This window comes from Microtus ochrogaster, unplaced genomic scaffold (assembly GCF_000317375.1).
Source record: "Microtus ochrogaster isolate Prairie Vole_2 unplaced genomic scaffold, MicOch1.0 UNK21, whole genome shotgun sequence".
Taxonomy (NCBI): Eukaryota; Metazoa; Chordata; class Mammalia; order Rodentia; family Cricetidae; genus Microtus; species Microtus ochrogaster.
The window spans coordinates 1468631-1480196 of record NW_004949119.1 but is presented as its reverse complement, the minus strand read 5'-3'; the positions used below and the strand labels follow the sequence as shown (position 1 = coordinate 1480196).

The 11566-nt window shown below is 41.7% G+C and overlaps 1 protein-coding gene and 1 pseudogene across 6 annotated transcripts in view; both read right to left on the bottom strand.

Annotated features, from left to right (window-relative positions):
• The window catches only part of Fam149b1 (family with sequence similarity 149 member B1), a 47372-nt gene that overhangs the window by 18985 nt on the left and 16821 nt on the right, over positions 1 to 11566 (bottom strand). For all 6 annotated transcript variants that reach the window (XM_026789539.1, XM_026789537.1, XM_013353987.2 and 3 more), the window contains one exon: positions 7429 to 7616. In XM_026789539.1, coding sequence (XP_026645340.1) covers positions 7429 to 7616 — 188 coding nt within the window. The remainder of the gene's footprint in view (positions 1 to 7428; positions 7617 to 11566) is intronic.
• LOC101985004 lies at positions 689 to 2609 on the bottom strand (annotated as a pseudogene).

Sequence of the window (11566 nt, the reverse complement as noted above, 5' to 3'; positions counted from 1 at the left end):
CCCCCACATACTCTTTAGGCTAGACTTTTAAAGATTTTATTAATTTTTTATTTTATGTGTTTATTAAGTGTTTGCCTACATTTCTGTGTGTGCACCACATGCATGCAGTACTCATGGAGGCCAGAAGATGGCATCATATCTTCTGGAACTAGAGTTACAGATGATTTTCAACCACCCACCTTGTCGCTACTGGGACCTGAATTCTTTGCAACAGCAGCAAAGGTTCTTAGCCACTTAACTTAACCTTCCCAGCCCCAGGCTATAAGTTTTTTGGTAATGAGGTAAAACTCATAAAGCACTTTAAAGTGTATGCCAGTTCTCACTGCACTCAATGCTGTGCAACCATCACCACAGTGTCATTCCAGAAAATTCCCACCACTCCAAGTCCCTTCTTCCATCCCCTGGCAACTATTACTTTGTGTCTGTTTTTGGTTTTGTTTACTTGGGATATTTTATATAAACTAAATAATACATAATTCTTTAAGTGGCCTCCTTGTCTGTCTCCATTTAGTATATTTTCAAGGTTCGTCCATGTTGTAATAATGGTTCAGTAATTAATTCTTTTTTATGGATAAACAGTATTCTACTGTGTGGTGTATTAGTCTGTCAGGGCTGCTTTAACAAAATAAGAGGTGGGTGGCGTACACAACACTTATTTTCTCACAGTTCTAGATGCCACCAGGGCTGACCTCTCAGATTTCTCTTTCTGGCTTATGGATGGCCACCTACTTTACTGTGTTCTCATTCAGCCTCTTCTCTGTATATGCGTAGAAAGGGAAAGCTCTCTGGTGTTTCTTCACCTTCTTAGAAGAAATCTACTGGTTCAGGGGGCTGGTACTTCCCTAAACGCTCCCAAAACACAACAAGGATTATAGTTTCAACACAGGAGTTTTAGAGTACACACAATTTATTTTGTACATCACACACACACCCCAAATTTGTGTTTATTCATTACCCCATGGACACCTGAGTTTCTACTTTGGGTCTATTTCTGATACTACTACTATAACCACACATGCAGTTTTGTGTAAACTCTTTTCTGTTCTCTTGGTTATGTATATACTTTATAGAGGAGTTTCTGTGGTATATGGTAATTTTGTTTAACATTTTAGGAACTTTCCACAATGGTTGTCTATCTTACATTTGCACCAGTAATTCATGAGGGTTCCAGTTTCTCTCAAAAATAGGATTCACTACATCTTAGTAACCCCCTTCACACTCTCTCTCACACACACACACCTTAGTGGGCATGAAACAGCATCTCTCTCTCTTTTTAATCTGAATTCCTCTAATGATTAATTGCTGCACACCATCTTTTCATGTGACTTTTAACCATTTATAGATCTTCTTTGGAAAAATATCTGTTGAAGGCATTTGCTCAGTTTTAAAAATTTGGTTGTGTTCTTTCTTTATTAAGTTGTAGTTCTTTATCTCCTCTGGTATATGATTATAATTATTTTTTTGAAGGCAGTTCTCCAACTTTGAGATTCAGTAGGTTAGTTCTCATCCACATTGACTGTGTGTAGATTTTTGAATGTGGTAACAGACACGTAAGTTACCAATGTGTAGAGCTTGTTTGGTGAGTCCTCATCCTCATGACATTTTCTGGACAAACGTACCCGGATACGGTATGGAACATTCCTTATTCCTTTGGCCCAGACAGCTTTTGAGCTTGGTATCATCTGGAGTCCCCATCTCCTTCATGGCAAATTTCCAGATTTCTTTGAGTGCCCTAGGGGCATGGTTCTAAAAGCCCACGCGTGGATGCGCTTGTGAATGTTGATGGTGTTCTCTCGGGTCACCACCTCGTTGATAGCAGAACGGCCCTTCTTCCCGCCACCCTTTTTATGCGGGAGCCATTCTACCGAGCCCAGTCTGGAAAGGTGATTATAATTATTTTGACCTGTGTGTGGTCTTTCACAATCTAGAGGATGTCTCTTGATGCACAAACTTATAAATTTTGATGAAACCCAACTTAGTTTTTTTGTTATGCATGCTTTTGATGTCCTAAGAATTCAGTCAAATCCAAAGTCATAAAATCTATTATATGCTTTCTTTTGAGATTTCATCATTTTCACTCAAATTTAGTGTTTCATTTTTAAGAGAAAACATTTTATTTAAAATGTTTACATTTATCATTTATTGGTATGTGTGCAGATGTACATGTGCCATCGTATGCATGTGGAACTCAGAGGACAACTTGTTAGATTTGGTTCTTTCCTCTCTCTATAGGGTCTGAGTACCAAACTCGGGTTGTTGGGTCTGATGGGCAAGCGCCCATAGCCACTGAGCTATCTCGCTGGCCTGTTTCATCCACTTTTGAGTTGACTCTTGTAGGTGAGATGTCAGGGTCCAACTTCACTTTTGTCTGTGTGGAAATCCATTTGCTAGCCACATTTGTTGGCAAGATGTCACCTGACTGACTAATCTTGGCTGCCCTGCTGGAACTGTCCTACACTGATGTATCTGTCCTTTGCTAGTCTTAATCAAAGCAGCATTTTTAAGAGTTTTCAAATCAGGAAGTTAGTTCTCTAGTTTTGTTCTTTTCAGTACTATTTTAACTGTCCCTCAACAGTTGCAGTTCCGGTTTTTAGGATCCGCTTGCCCATCTCTACGAAATATGCAGCTGAATTCCCATTTTGTCTTTTTTTTTCTTTTGTAGACTTTGCCCTGTACTATGTTCTCTATGACCATATCCCCAGCGCAGGCAGGTGAAATTTTGGTAGGGGCTGTACTGATCATCCGGATCTACTTGGAAGTACTGTCACCTCAGCAGCATGTCTTCTAGTCCATGAAATGCAGGCTGTCTTTCCTGGGTCTCTTCATTTAGGTTGTGGTCTTCTGTAAGCTCATACGGTCTTTGTAGTTTCCAGCACACATCTCTCATTTCTAGAGTTAATTTTATTCCTAAACATTTTTAATAGAACAGGAAGCTGGCAGTATAAAAGGAAGAGGAAGGTAATTAAAGACATGAAGATATTTATCTTTATGTCTCCATGTATAAAGTGCATGTAGTGTCGTGGGGTCTAGAAGCGGGTGTCAGATTCCCTGAACTGGAGTTGCAGAGGTTGTTAGCTGCCACGTGGGTGCTGGAAATCAAACCCAGGTCCTCACTGGAAGAACAGCCACTGGTGGTAACCACTGAGCCATCTTTCCAGGCCATTTCAGTCCTTTCAGTCATTTGATGTTATTATAAATGAACTATTCCTTAATTGTTTTTGACTGGCTGACTTTGAAAAATAAAGCTGCCACGAAAATCACAGCCACAAGGAACAGATACTTCTGAGCACACACAAAAGGATAACTGGACCCTTTCCTAGCTTAGCCTCCATATGAAAAATCAGCACTGGCCAATATGTTGACCTCAATCTAGTGAGAACCTAAACAAAAGACTTGCTAAGTTATTCTAGGCCTTCTGACTCACAAATGTGTGAGACAACAGTATTATTTTAAGCTGCGAGGTCTAGAATAATTTGAGTGCTAAAGAAAAACATATAATTTGTAACAAAATACTTATATATCAGTCATTCTAGTATTGGGGATTTGCCTAGAGAAATAAAAATATTTACCTCTAAATTCTTGTACATTAGTGTTTGTAAGAGCAATAGTGGAAAGCATTTGAAATGTCCATCAATACATGAATTGATAAAATGTGGTTTCATAAAATAATATCCAGAAATAAAAGGAATTACAGATATAAAAAGTGAAATGGATAAATCTAAACTCATTATGCTCATGTGGAAGAATCTGACAGATGGTTAACATTAGTGGATGTTGGTGGAAACGGAGTTGGACTGCATGGACTCTGTCTTAGTGTCCCATTGCTGTGAAGAGACACCATGACCACAGCAACTCTTACAATGGAAAACATCTAATTGGGGCTGGCCTACAGGTACAGAGGTTTAGTCCGTTATCGTCATAGTGGGAAACATGGAAGTGTGTAGGCAGACACAGTGCTGGAGAGGAGGCATCAGGAGGAAAGGGTGACACTGAGCCTGGCTTGAGCTTTTGAAATCTCAAATCCCATGCCCAGTGCCACACTTCCTCTAACATGGCCACATGTACTTCAACAAGACCACATATCCTAATCCTTTCAAATAATGTCACCTCCTATGAGCCTATAGAGTTCATTTTCATTCAAATCACCACAATCTACTCCCTGGCCCTCTTAGGTTTGCAGCCATATTCATAATACAAAACTACATTCAGTTCCACTTCCGAAGTCCCTATTCTCTCCATGTTATTCATAGGTCAAAGTCTCTGATACTCATGGCAATCTCTTAGCTATTACACCCTGTAAAGTCAAAATGAAAAAGCAGATCACATAATTCCAGCATATAATGGCACATAATATACATTACCATTCCAAAAGGGAGGAAGGGAGCATAGCGAGGAAATACTGGACCAAAGCAAGACTAAAACCAGCTAGGCAAACTCCAAACTCTGCATCTCTGTGTCTGATGTCAAAGCGCTCTTCAGATCTCCAATGCCTTTCAGCTTTGTTGACTGCAGCACACTTCTGTCTCTTGTGCTGGTTCCACACCCTGTTAGCAGCTCTCCTCAGCAGGTATCCTATGGCTTTGGCATTTCCAACATCTTGGAATCTCCAAGGCAATCCAGGCTTCTCCTTCACAGCCTCATGCAATGGCTTCTCCAGGCCTCCATTCAGGGACACCCCTGGCACATGCCCAGCCTCAGCAGCTTTTCTTAGTTATTCCTTGACTCTAAGGCCAGAACCATTTGGCCTAAGCTGCTAAATTCTGTTGCTTGTTGGAACTGGAACATGGCCCCCTCATTCAAATTCATTTTCACCAGCTTTCTATTACTGAGGGTTTCCTTCACTGCGGGCCGTCCTAGAACTCACTCTGTAGACCAGGCCTGAACTAGAGATCTATCTGCGTCTGCCTCCAAAGTGCTAGGGTGGCTCTAAGCTTTTCTTTCATTCCTTTTCACAAATTGAAAGCTTAGCTAGCTAGGGTCTTGTCCAGAGGCCACCACTCTCTTTATTCCACTTAGCAGCAGGCTTTTCTTTAATCCTTTTACACTTCCTGGAGCTCCTTTTCTTCTCAAACTCTACATTTTGTATTTTTCCTTGCTCAGCTTGCTCCTTTTCATTATAGATCTGTGTAAGTGTGGCCAATAATAACCAAGCAACACAGTCAATACTAGGCAGTCTGGAAATCTCTACCAAAGCTGTTAATCCATTAAACTTTTCAATTTAGCCTCAAGCAGATTTTTTGGGGGGAGACAAGCACAGTAAGCAGCCAAATACATTCTTTACCAAAATTTCTTCTCTGAAACCTCTTGAGCCAGGCCCCCACAATTCAAACCACCCTCAGCTCCACTATCTTCCACGTTCCTACTAGTATGGCCCAATCAGTCCCGCTGCGAGCACTCAACTGAAGTCCCAAAGTCCACGTTCTTCTAAACAAGGCATGGTCACACCTTTCACAACAATACCCCAGCCTGGCACCAGTCTCTGTCCTCGGTTCTATTGCTGCGCAGAGACACCATGACCACAGCAACTCTTTTTTTTTTTTGGTTTCTTGAGACAACGGTTTGTTTGTGTAACAGTCCTGGCTGAAACTCATTTTTGTAGAGCAGCTTGATGCTGAACTCACAGAAACCTGTCTCCCTCTGCCTCCCAAGTGCTGGGATTAAAGGCGTGTGCCAGCACTGCCTGGCCCACAGCAACTGCTATAAAGAAAATCATTTAACTGGGGCTGACATACAGGCTTAGAGGTTTAGTCCATTACTGTCAAGGCAGGAAACAAGGCAGTATGTGGGCAGGCATGGTGCTGGAGAGGCAGCTGAGACTTCACATCTGGATCAGTAGGCAACAGGAAGAAAGTGTGACACTGGGCCTGGCTTGAGCATTTGAAAACTCAAAGTCCACCCCCAGAAATACATTTCCTCTAACAAGGCCATACCTACTTTAACAAGGTCACATGTCCTAATCCTTTCAATCCTTTCCAATAGTACCACTCCCTATGAGCCTCTGGGGGCCACCACATACTCCATCTGGCTTCTCTCAGCAGAAGCATTTTTGGCAATGGATGTAACATATAACGACAGCAGGAGGGCTTATAAAGGGCATGAACTTGTGGGAGTGGGAGTGTTCACTGTGCTGACCATATACACAGAACGATTGTACACCTAATGTGAAGTATCTGTTTGTTAACTATTCTTCACTGAGACTAAGCAGCACATGCCACGCACATGGTTTTTCTCACAGCTGGAGGAGAAAGTACAAGCTCTGTACTTGTCTGAAGACCACAGATGAGGCCTCATTCCTGCTCCACCCATCCTCAGATATTTACTAAGTTCTCTGCTGGTTTCCGTCCACACCAACATTAATCAGACTCACTCTGATATAATATAAAGAACATATTTGGTCTCTACCTAGTATCTGGTACAGAGCTCCTAAAACCCTTGGAACCTTCAAAGCCACAGTGCCTTTCTGCATTCTGAGAAGAGGGCTGGTGGTTGGGAGAATCTGAATAATTTCAGGATGGGAGCCAGCAGGAGAGCTAACTGCCAGGGGAACGACGTGTGATTAGGTTTGGAACTTCTAGCCATGCTCCCCTGACTTTTGTGAAGAGAGGGGCTGGAGGTAGAGCTGATTATTTAATAAGCTTACACAATGAGGACTTTATAAGAATCCGAACAAACGTCTTCAGAAGAGCTTCCTGACTACTCACGTGAGGGTGTTCAGAGGGTGGCGGGATACCCCTTCCCTCCTCCAACATTTCTTGTGCATCTTTTATTCGGCTATTCATCTACATCCTTTCTAGTGTTCTTTCTAGGCCAGCAAGCCTGAGTTTCTCCCTGAGTCCTGCGCACCATTCTAGCAGATTAATCAAGCCTAAGGAAGGAGACGCATGAGTAGAAGAAGTGCAGGTCTCAACATGAGGCTTCCACGTGTGGTGTCAGGTATAGAGTGGGAGAGGCTGTGGAACTGAACCCTTGTGGGATCTAAAGCCATCTTCTAGGTAGTGTGAGATTCAACCATAGCACACTCACATGGTGTGTGAGAATCTATTAAGTATGTGTGGATTACTCCTACAAACTTGGTTTCAGAAGTGTTGTGGTGTGTGTGTGTGTGTGTGTGTGTGTGTGTGTGTGTGAAGATAGGAAAATACTGGTTTCAGCTATCTCTCTTACCCAGGTACTGTACTAATAAAGCATATAGCCTAGATTTTTTTAGAGCCAGACCTGGTAGCAAAGCCCCAGAATATCAGTTGAGAGGTTGAAGCAAGAGGATCACAAGTCCAAGGCCTGTCTGTCTTGTAACTTGGTGGTAACGTTTGCCCAGCACACTCAGGGGTCCTAGGTTTAGCCAGCACCAAAGACACACACACAGAGACCAACTGGGATTTGTAAATCATAAATAATTATTTTTCACATTGGTTTCATTAGGATCCTTACCAGAAGCAAATCCCTCCCAGTGACTACGTGTCAACTGCTCCATACAGCCCACAACCTTGCTCCACACGCTGTCAAAAACATAAGCAAGGACATCCTCTTTCATGCAGTAAAATGGAGCAATGGGAGGGTACCCTAATTTCTGTTTCTCTGTAGCTGCTTCTGATTTGTTTCCATGAAATTCCTCTTCCCTGGAATAGAAGCAAGAGGCAAAGATTTCATGATTATTCTTCCCTGAGCCCCACCATTGTCCTTTATACTCAGAAATGTGCATGGTGACCCGCTCCACCCTCCTCTTCACCCAGTACCTGCAGCTGCCAGTTCTCGGTAGGAGAGACTAGTTCCGTCTTTTTACCAGCACCCTGTCCTAGTGCCCCACAAAGGGAAGGCGGGACTGAAATGGACAGAAGTCGTCTGGGTTCTTCTGCTTCTCTAAGGGGAACAGCAATAGTCTGGGGCTGTGGGGGGTGAGCTGACGGTGTACTCATTTACCACAGACCAGTGGTTCTCAGCCTGTGGCTCCAGCTGCATGTCAGACATTACATTACAATTCAGAACAGTAGCAAAATCACTTATGAAGTAGCAACAAGATAATTTTGTTTTGTTTTGTTTTTTCAAGACAGGGTTTCTCTGTGGAATTCTGGCTGTCCTGGAACTCACTCTGTAGACCAGGTTGGCTTGGAGCTCACAGAGATCCTCCTGCCTCTGCTTCCTGAGTGTTGGGATTAAAGGTGTGTGCCACCACCGCCTGATGCAACAAAATAATTTTACTGTTGGGGGTCACCACAACATGAGAAACTGTATTACAGGGTCACAGCATTGAGAAGGTTTGAGAACTGCTGCCACAGAATAGAACAGAGCAAATTCAGGAAGTGACTGAGGAACGGAAGAAATAGTCTAGGCTTCTACAGGAGATTGCCTTCAGGCAGAGGGCCCCAAACCAAACAAAACAGGCAGGAAAGAGGTCATGTAGGGCAGCTACCGGAGGAAGAACGAGCTTGGCAGTAGTAGGAACTAAGAGGATCAGATGATTTGCTGAACTGTATTTACTTTCTTTCATTTTTAAATGTTATTTTTGGGGTAGGATTTTGCTATGTAGCCCTGACTGGGTAGAACTCACTATGTAGACCAGGGGTGATCACACTTGCCCCCACCCCCCAAATGCTGCAACTATAGGCATGTACCATTATTTGGTGAAAAATTAAAATGTATAGGACTCATAATGAAAAGGATGTCTCCTATATCTCTTGATTCCTGGTCCCCATCACCAAAAACAAATAGTCTATACTGTTCCAGAGAAATAATTACATTGCGTGTTACACTGTACCCCATGTTTTATTACCAGTGCGTCTGCAACTGTCCTATCAGCACATATCAGCCTGTCTCTTAGAGAACAGCTGGAGGATTCCTGCAGCTGCACCACATGTATCCAACTAGCCAGGCTTCTGACTATGGTAGGTACTGTAATTGTTATTTCATTTCATGGGTGATTACATCTGGAGAATAGATTCCTGGGAATACAATTAGTGAGGGAAAGATAAGGTCTACCACCCTCTCAAGAGGTTCTACAGTCCAACAGTGAAAAAGAAACCCACAAGGTTGAATTCAAATATTTAAAATGTTTGTTCTGGGCCTGGAGAGATGGCTCAGAGGTTAAGAACACTGGCTGCTCTTTCAGAGGTCCTGAGTTCAATTCCCAGCAACCACATGGTGGCTCACAACCATCTATGAGATCTGGTGCCCTCTTCTGGTGGGCAGGCATAATGCAGACAGAACATTGTATACATAATAAATAAATTTATTAATTAAAAAAATAAAATGTTTGTTCTGCTCATAAGAACTTGCTTTTCATGTTCTTCTCCTGTTTAATCCTTAGTCTTTTCCTCATTGATATATACATTAAAAATTAATTCTATAAATATGGTACAGATATTTTTGCCTAGTTTTATTGACTTTGTGTTTCTTTTTCCTATGCAGAAATGCCATCTAACATCATAACTTAAGAACTTCTTATATGACTTGTAGATTCTGTATTAGGGTTTAAAATGCTTTTGAGATGTAACGTGGTGACACGCTTTTAATTCCAGCACTTAAAAAAATAAGAAAAAAAACCTTTCATATCTGCTTTCTAAACCTACATGATATGATCTGTCATGTGCAAATTTTTATGTGTGAAATTTCAGTTTACTTTTTATAGAAAGAATAAGTTAGGAATGTTACTTTTTCCTGGTTTTTCTACTTTTACAAAGTCATTTGCTTAAGTTATCATATATACTCATTTCCTGCGGGCATTTTCACTTATTTTGTGACCTTTGATATTTTCAGTTTAACTGGAGTTTCCAGTCATGCAGGATCAAGTGCTCTACAACTGAGCTACAACACAGCTTTTAACCTTTGATTCTGAAGCAGTGTTCCACCAGGTTGTATAGGCTATCCTGATCTCACTTTGTAGCCAAGGCTGGCTTTCAACTTGTGATTCTCCTTGCCTCAGCCTCCCAAATAACTGTGATTATAGGCCTGTCCAGTAGGTCCAGCTTTAGTTAGGAACATCCTAAAGGCCCAACTACTGATTTACTTTACAAGAAGATATTTTGGTAGTATCTGTAATATGGATGCCTTTTGAAATCTTGCCAATATTGCCTGAAAATTCACTGTGTTTCCTCTCATCGGAAAAAGGGAAAGGTGCCCTGGGAGCACACGTCAGCCATTTGTACCACATTTTATGTTATTTCAGTCAACTTCATTCTTCATAACTTAAGAAGAAGGACCAAAGGGGAGAGCTTCTGATTTGAGAAAAAACAAAAGACAGAAGAAGTAGATGACAAAGGCTAGGGGAAGAGGGGTCTCTAAAAAAATCAAAAGCCAGAGAGAGCCGGAGGAAACAAGCTCCACCGGGAGCAGAAGCCAGGAGTAAATTCAGTCCTGGGACACTGGCAGACCAGGAGTGAGCCAACGACCTGACTCAGAGTCTGCAACCTCCACCAGAACCAGAGTGGGACTGAACCAGTTACTTAAGACACAGACAGAACAAGCCCCACCAGGAGCAGAAGCCAGAAGCAAACCCAGTCCCGGGACACAGGTAGTTCACAATTGAACCAGCGACCAGATCCAGAGTCAGTGAACTCCACCAGAACAGGTCCAACTCCAAGCCAGGGACTTCTGCAGGCGGAGATCCAGACCAGGATTTACAGAAACAGATCAAAGCCAACAGTCTAGGCAAAGTAGGCCTGAGACCGCAAACTCCAAGGAGCAGACCAAAGCACAGGGCACTGAGCTACCTCCAGGAACAGGAATAACCAACAGGGTAACTAGAACTGTGACATTGACTGTACCATGAGGAACAACCATCTAAGCTTTGGATTCACTGGCACCTAGAAGATTATTCAACAGAATCTCAGACAGCCCCAAACACACCTATTAGAGGAAAAGATGGGTAGAAAAGGTAAGATCACACGCTACACCAAAGAGCAACACAACACCAGTAAAACCTAAAGACTCTACAAAAGCAAGGCCTGAACAACCAAATATGGATGAACCAGAAGAAAATGATCTAAAAAATAAACTCAAGACAATGTTTAAAATACTTAAAGATGAAATGAGAAATTACCTTAAAGAAATGGAGGAAAAAACAAAAAATTAGAAGATATCAGCAAATCACTTAAAGAAAACCAAGAAAAAGAACTCAAACATATAAAAGAAACTATTCAGGACTTGAAAACTGAGATAGAAAAAAATGAAGAAAACACAAGCCGAAGGAATTATAGAAATAGAAATCATGAGAAAAGATGAGGAACCACAAATGCAAGCATGAACAACAGAAGAAATGGAAGAGAGAATCTCAAGCACTGAAGATACAATAGAGGAAATAAACTCATCAGTTAAAGAAAACATTAAATCTAACAAAAGCTTAACCCAAATATCCATGAAATATGGGACAACATAAAAAGGTCAAATCTTAAAAAAAAAGGTCAAATCTTAGAATAAAAGGTATAGAAGAAGTAGAAGTTCAACTCAAAGACACAGAAACTTTATTTAACAAAATCATAGAAGAAAACTTTCCCTACCTAAGGAAAGATATGCCTATGAAGATACAAGAAGCTTACAGAACACCAAATAGACTGAATCCAAAAAAAAGTCCTCT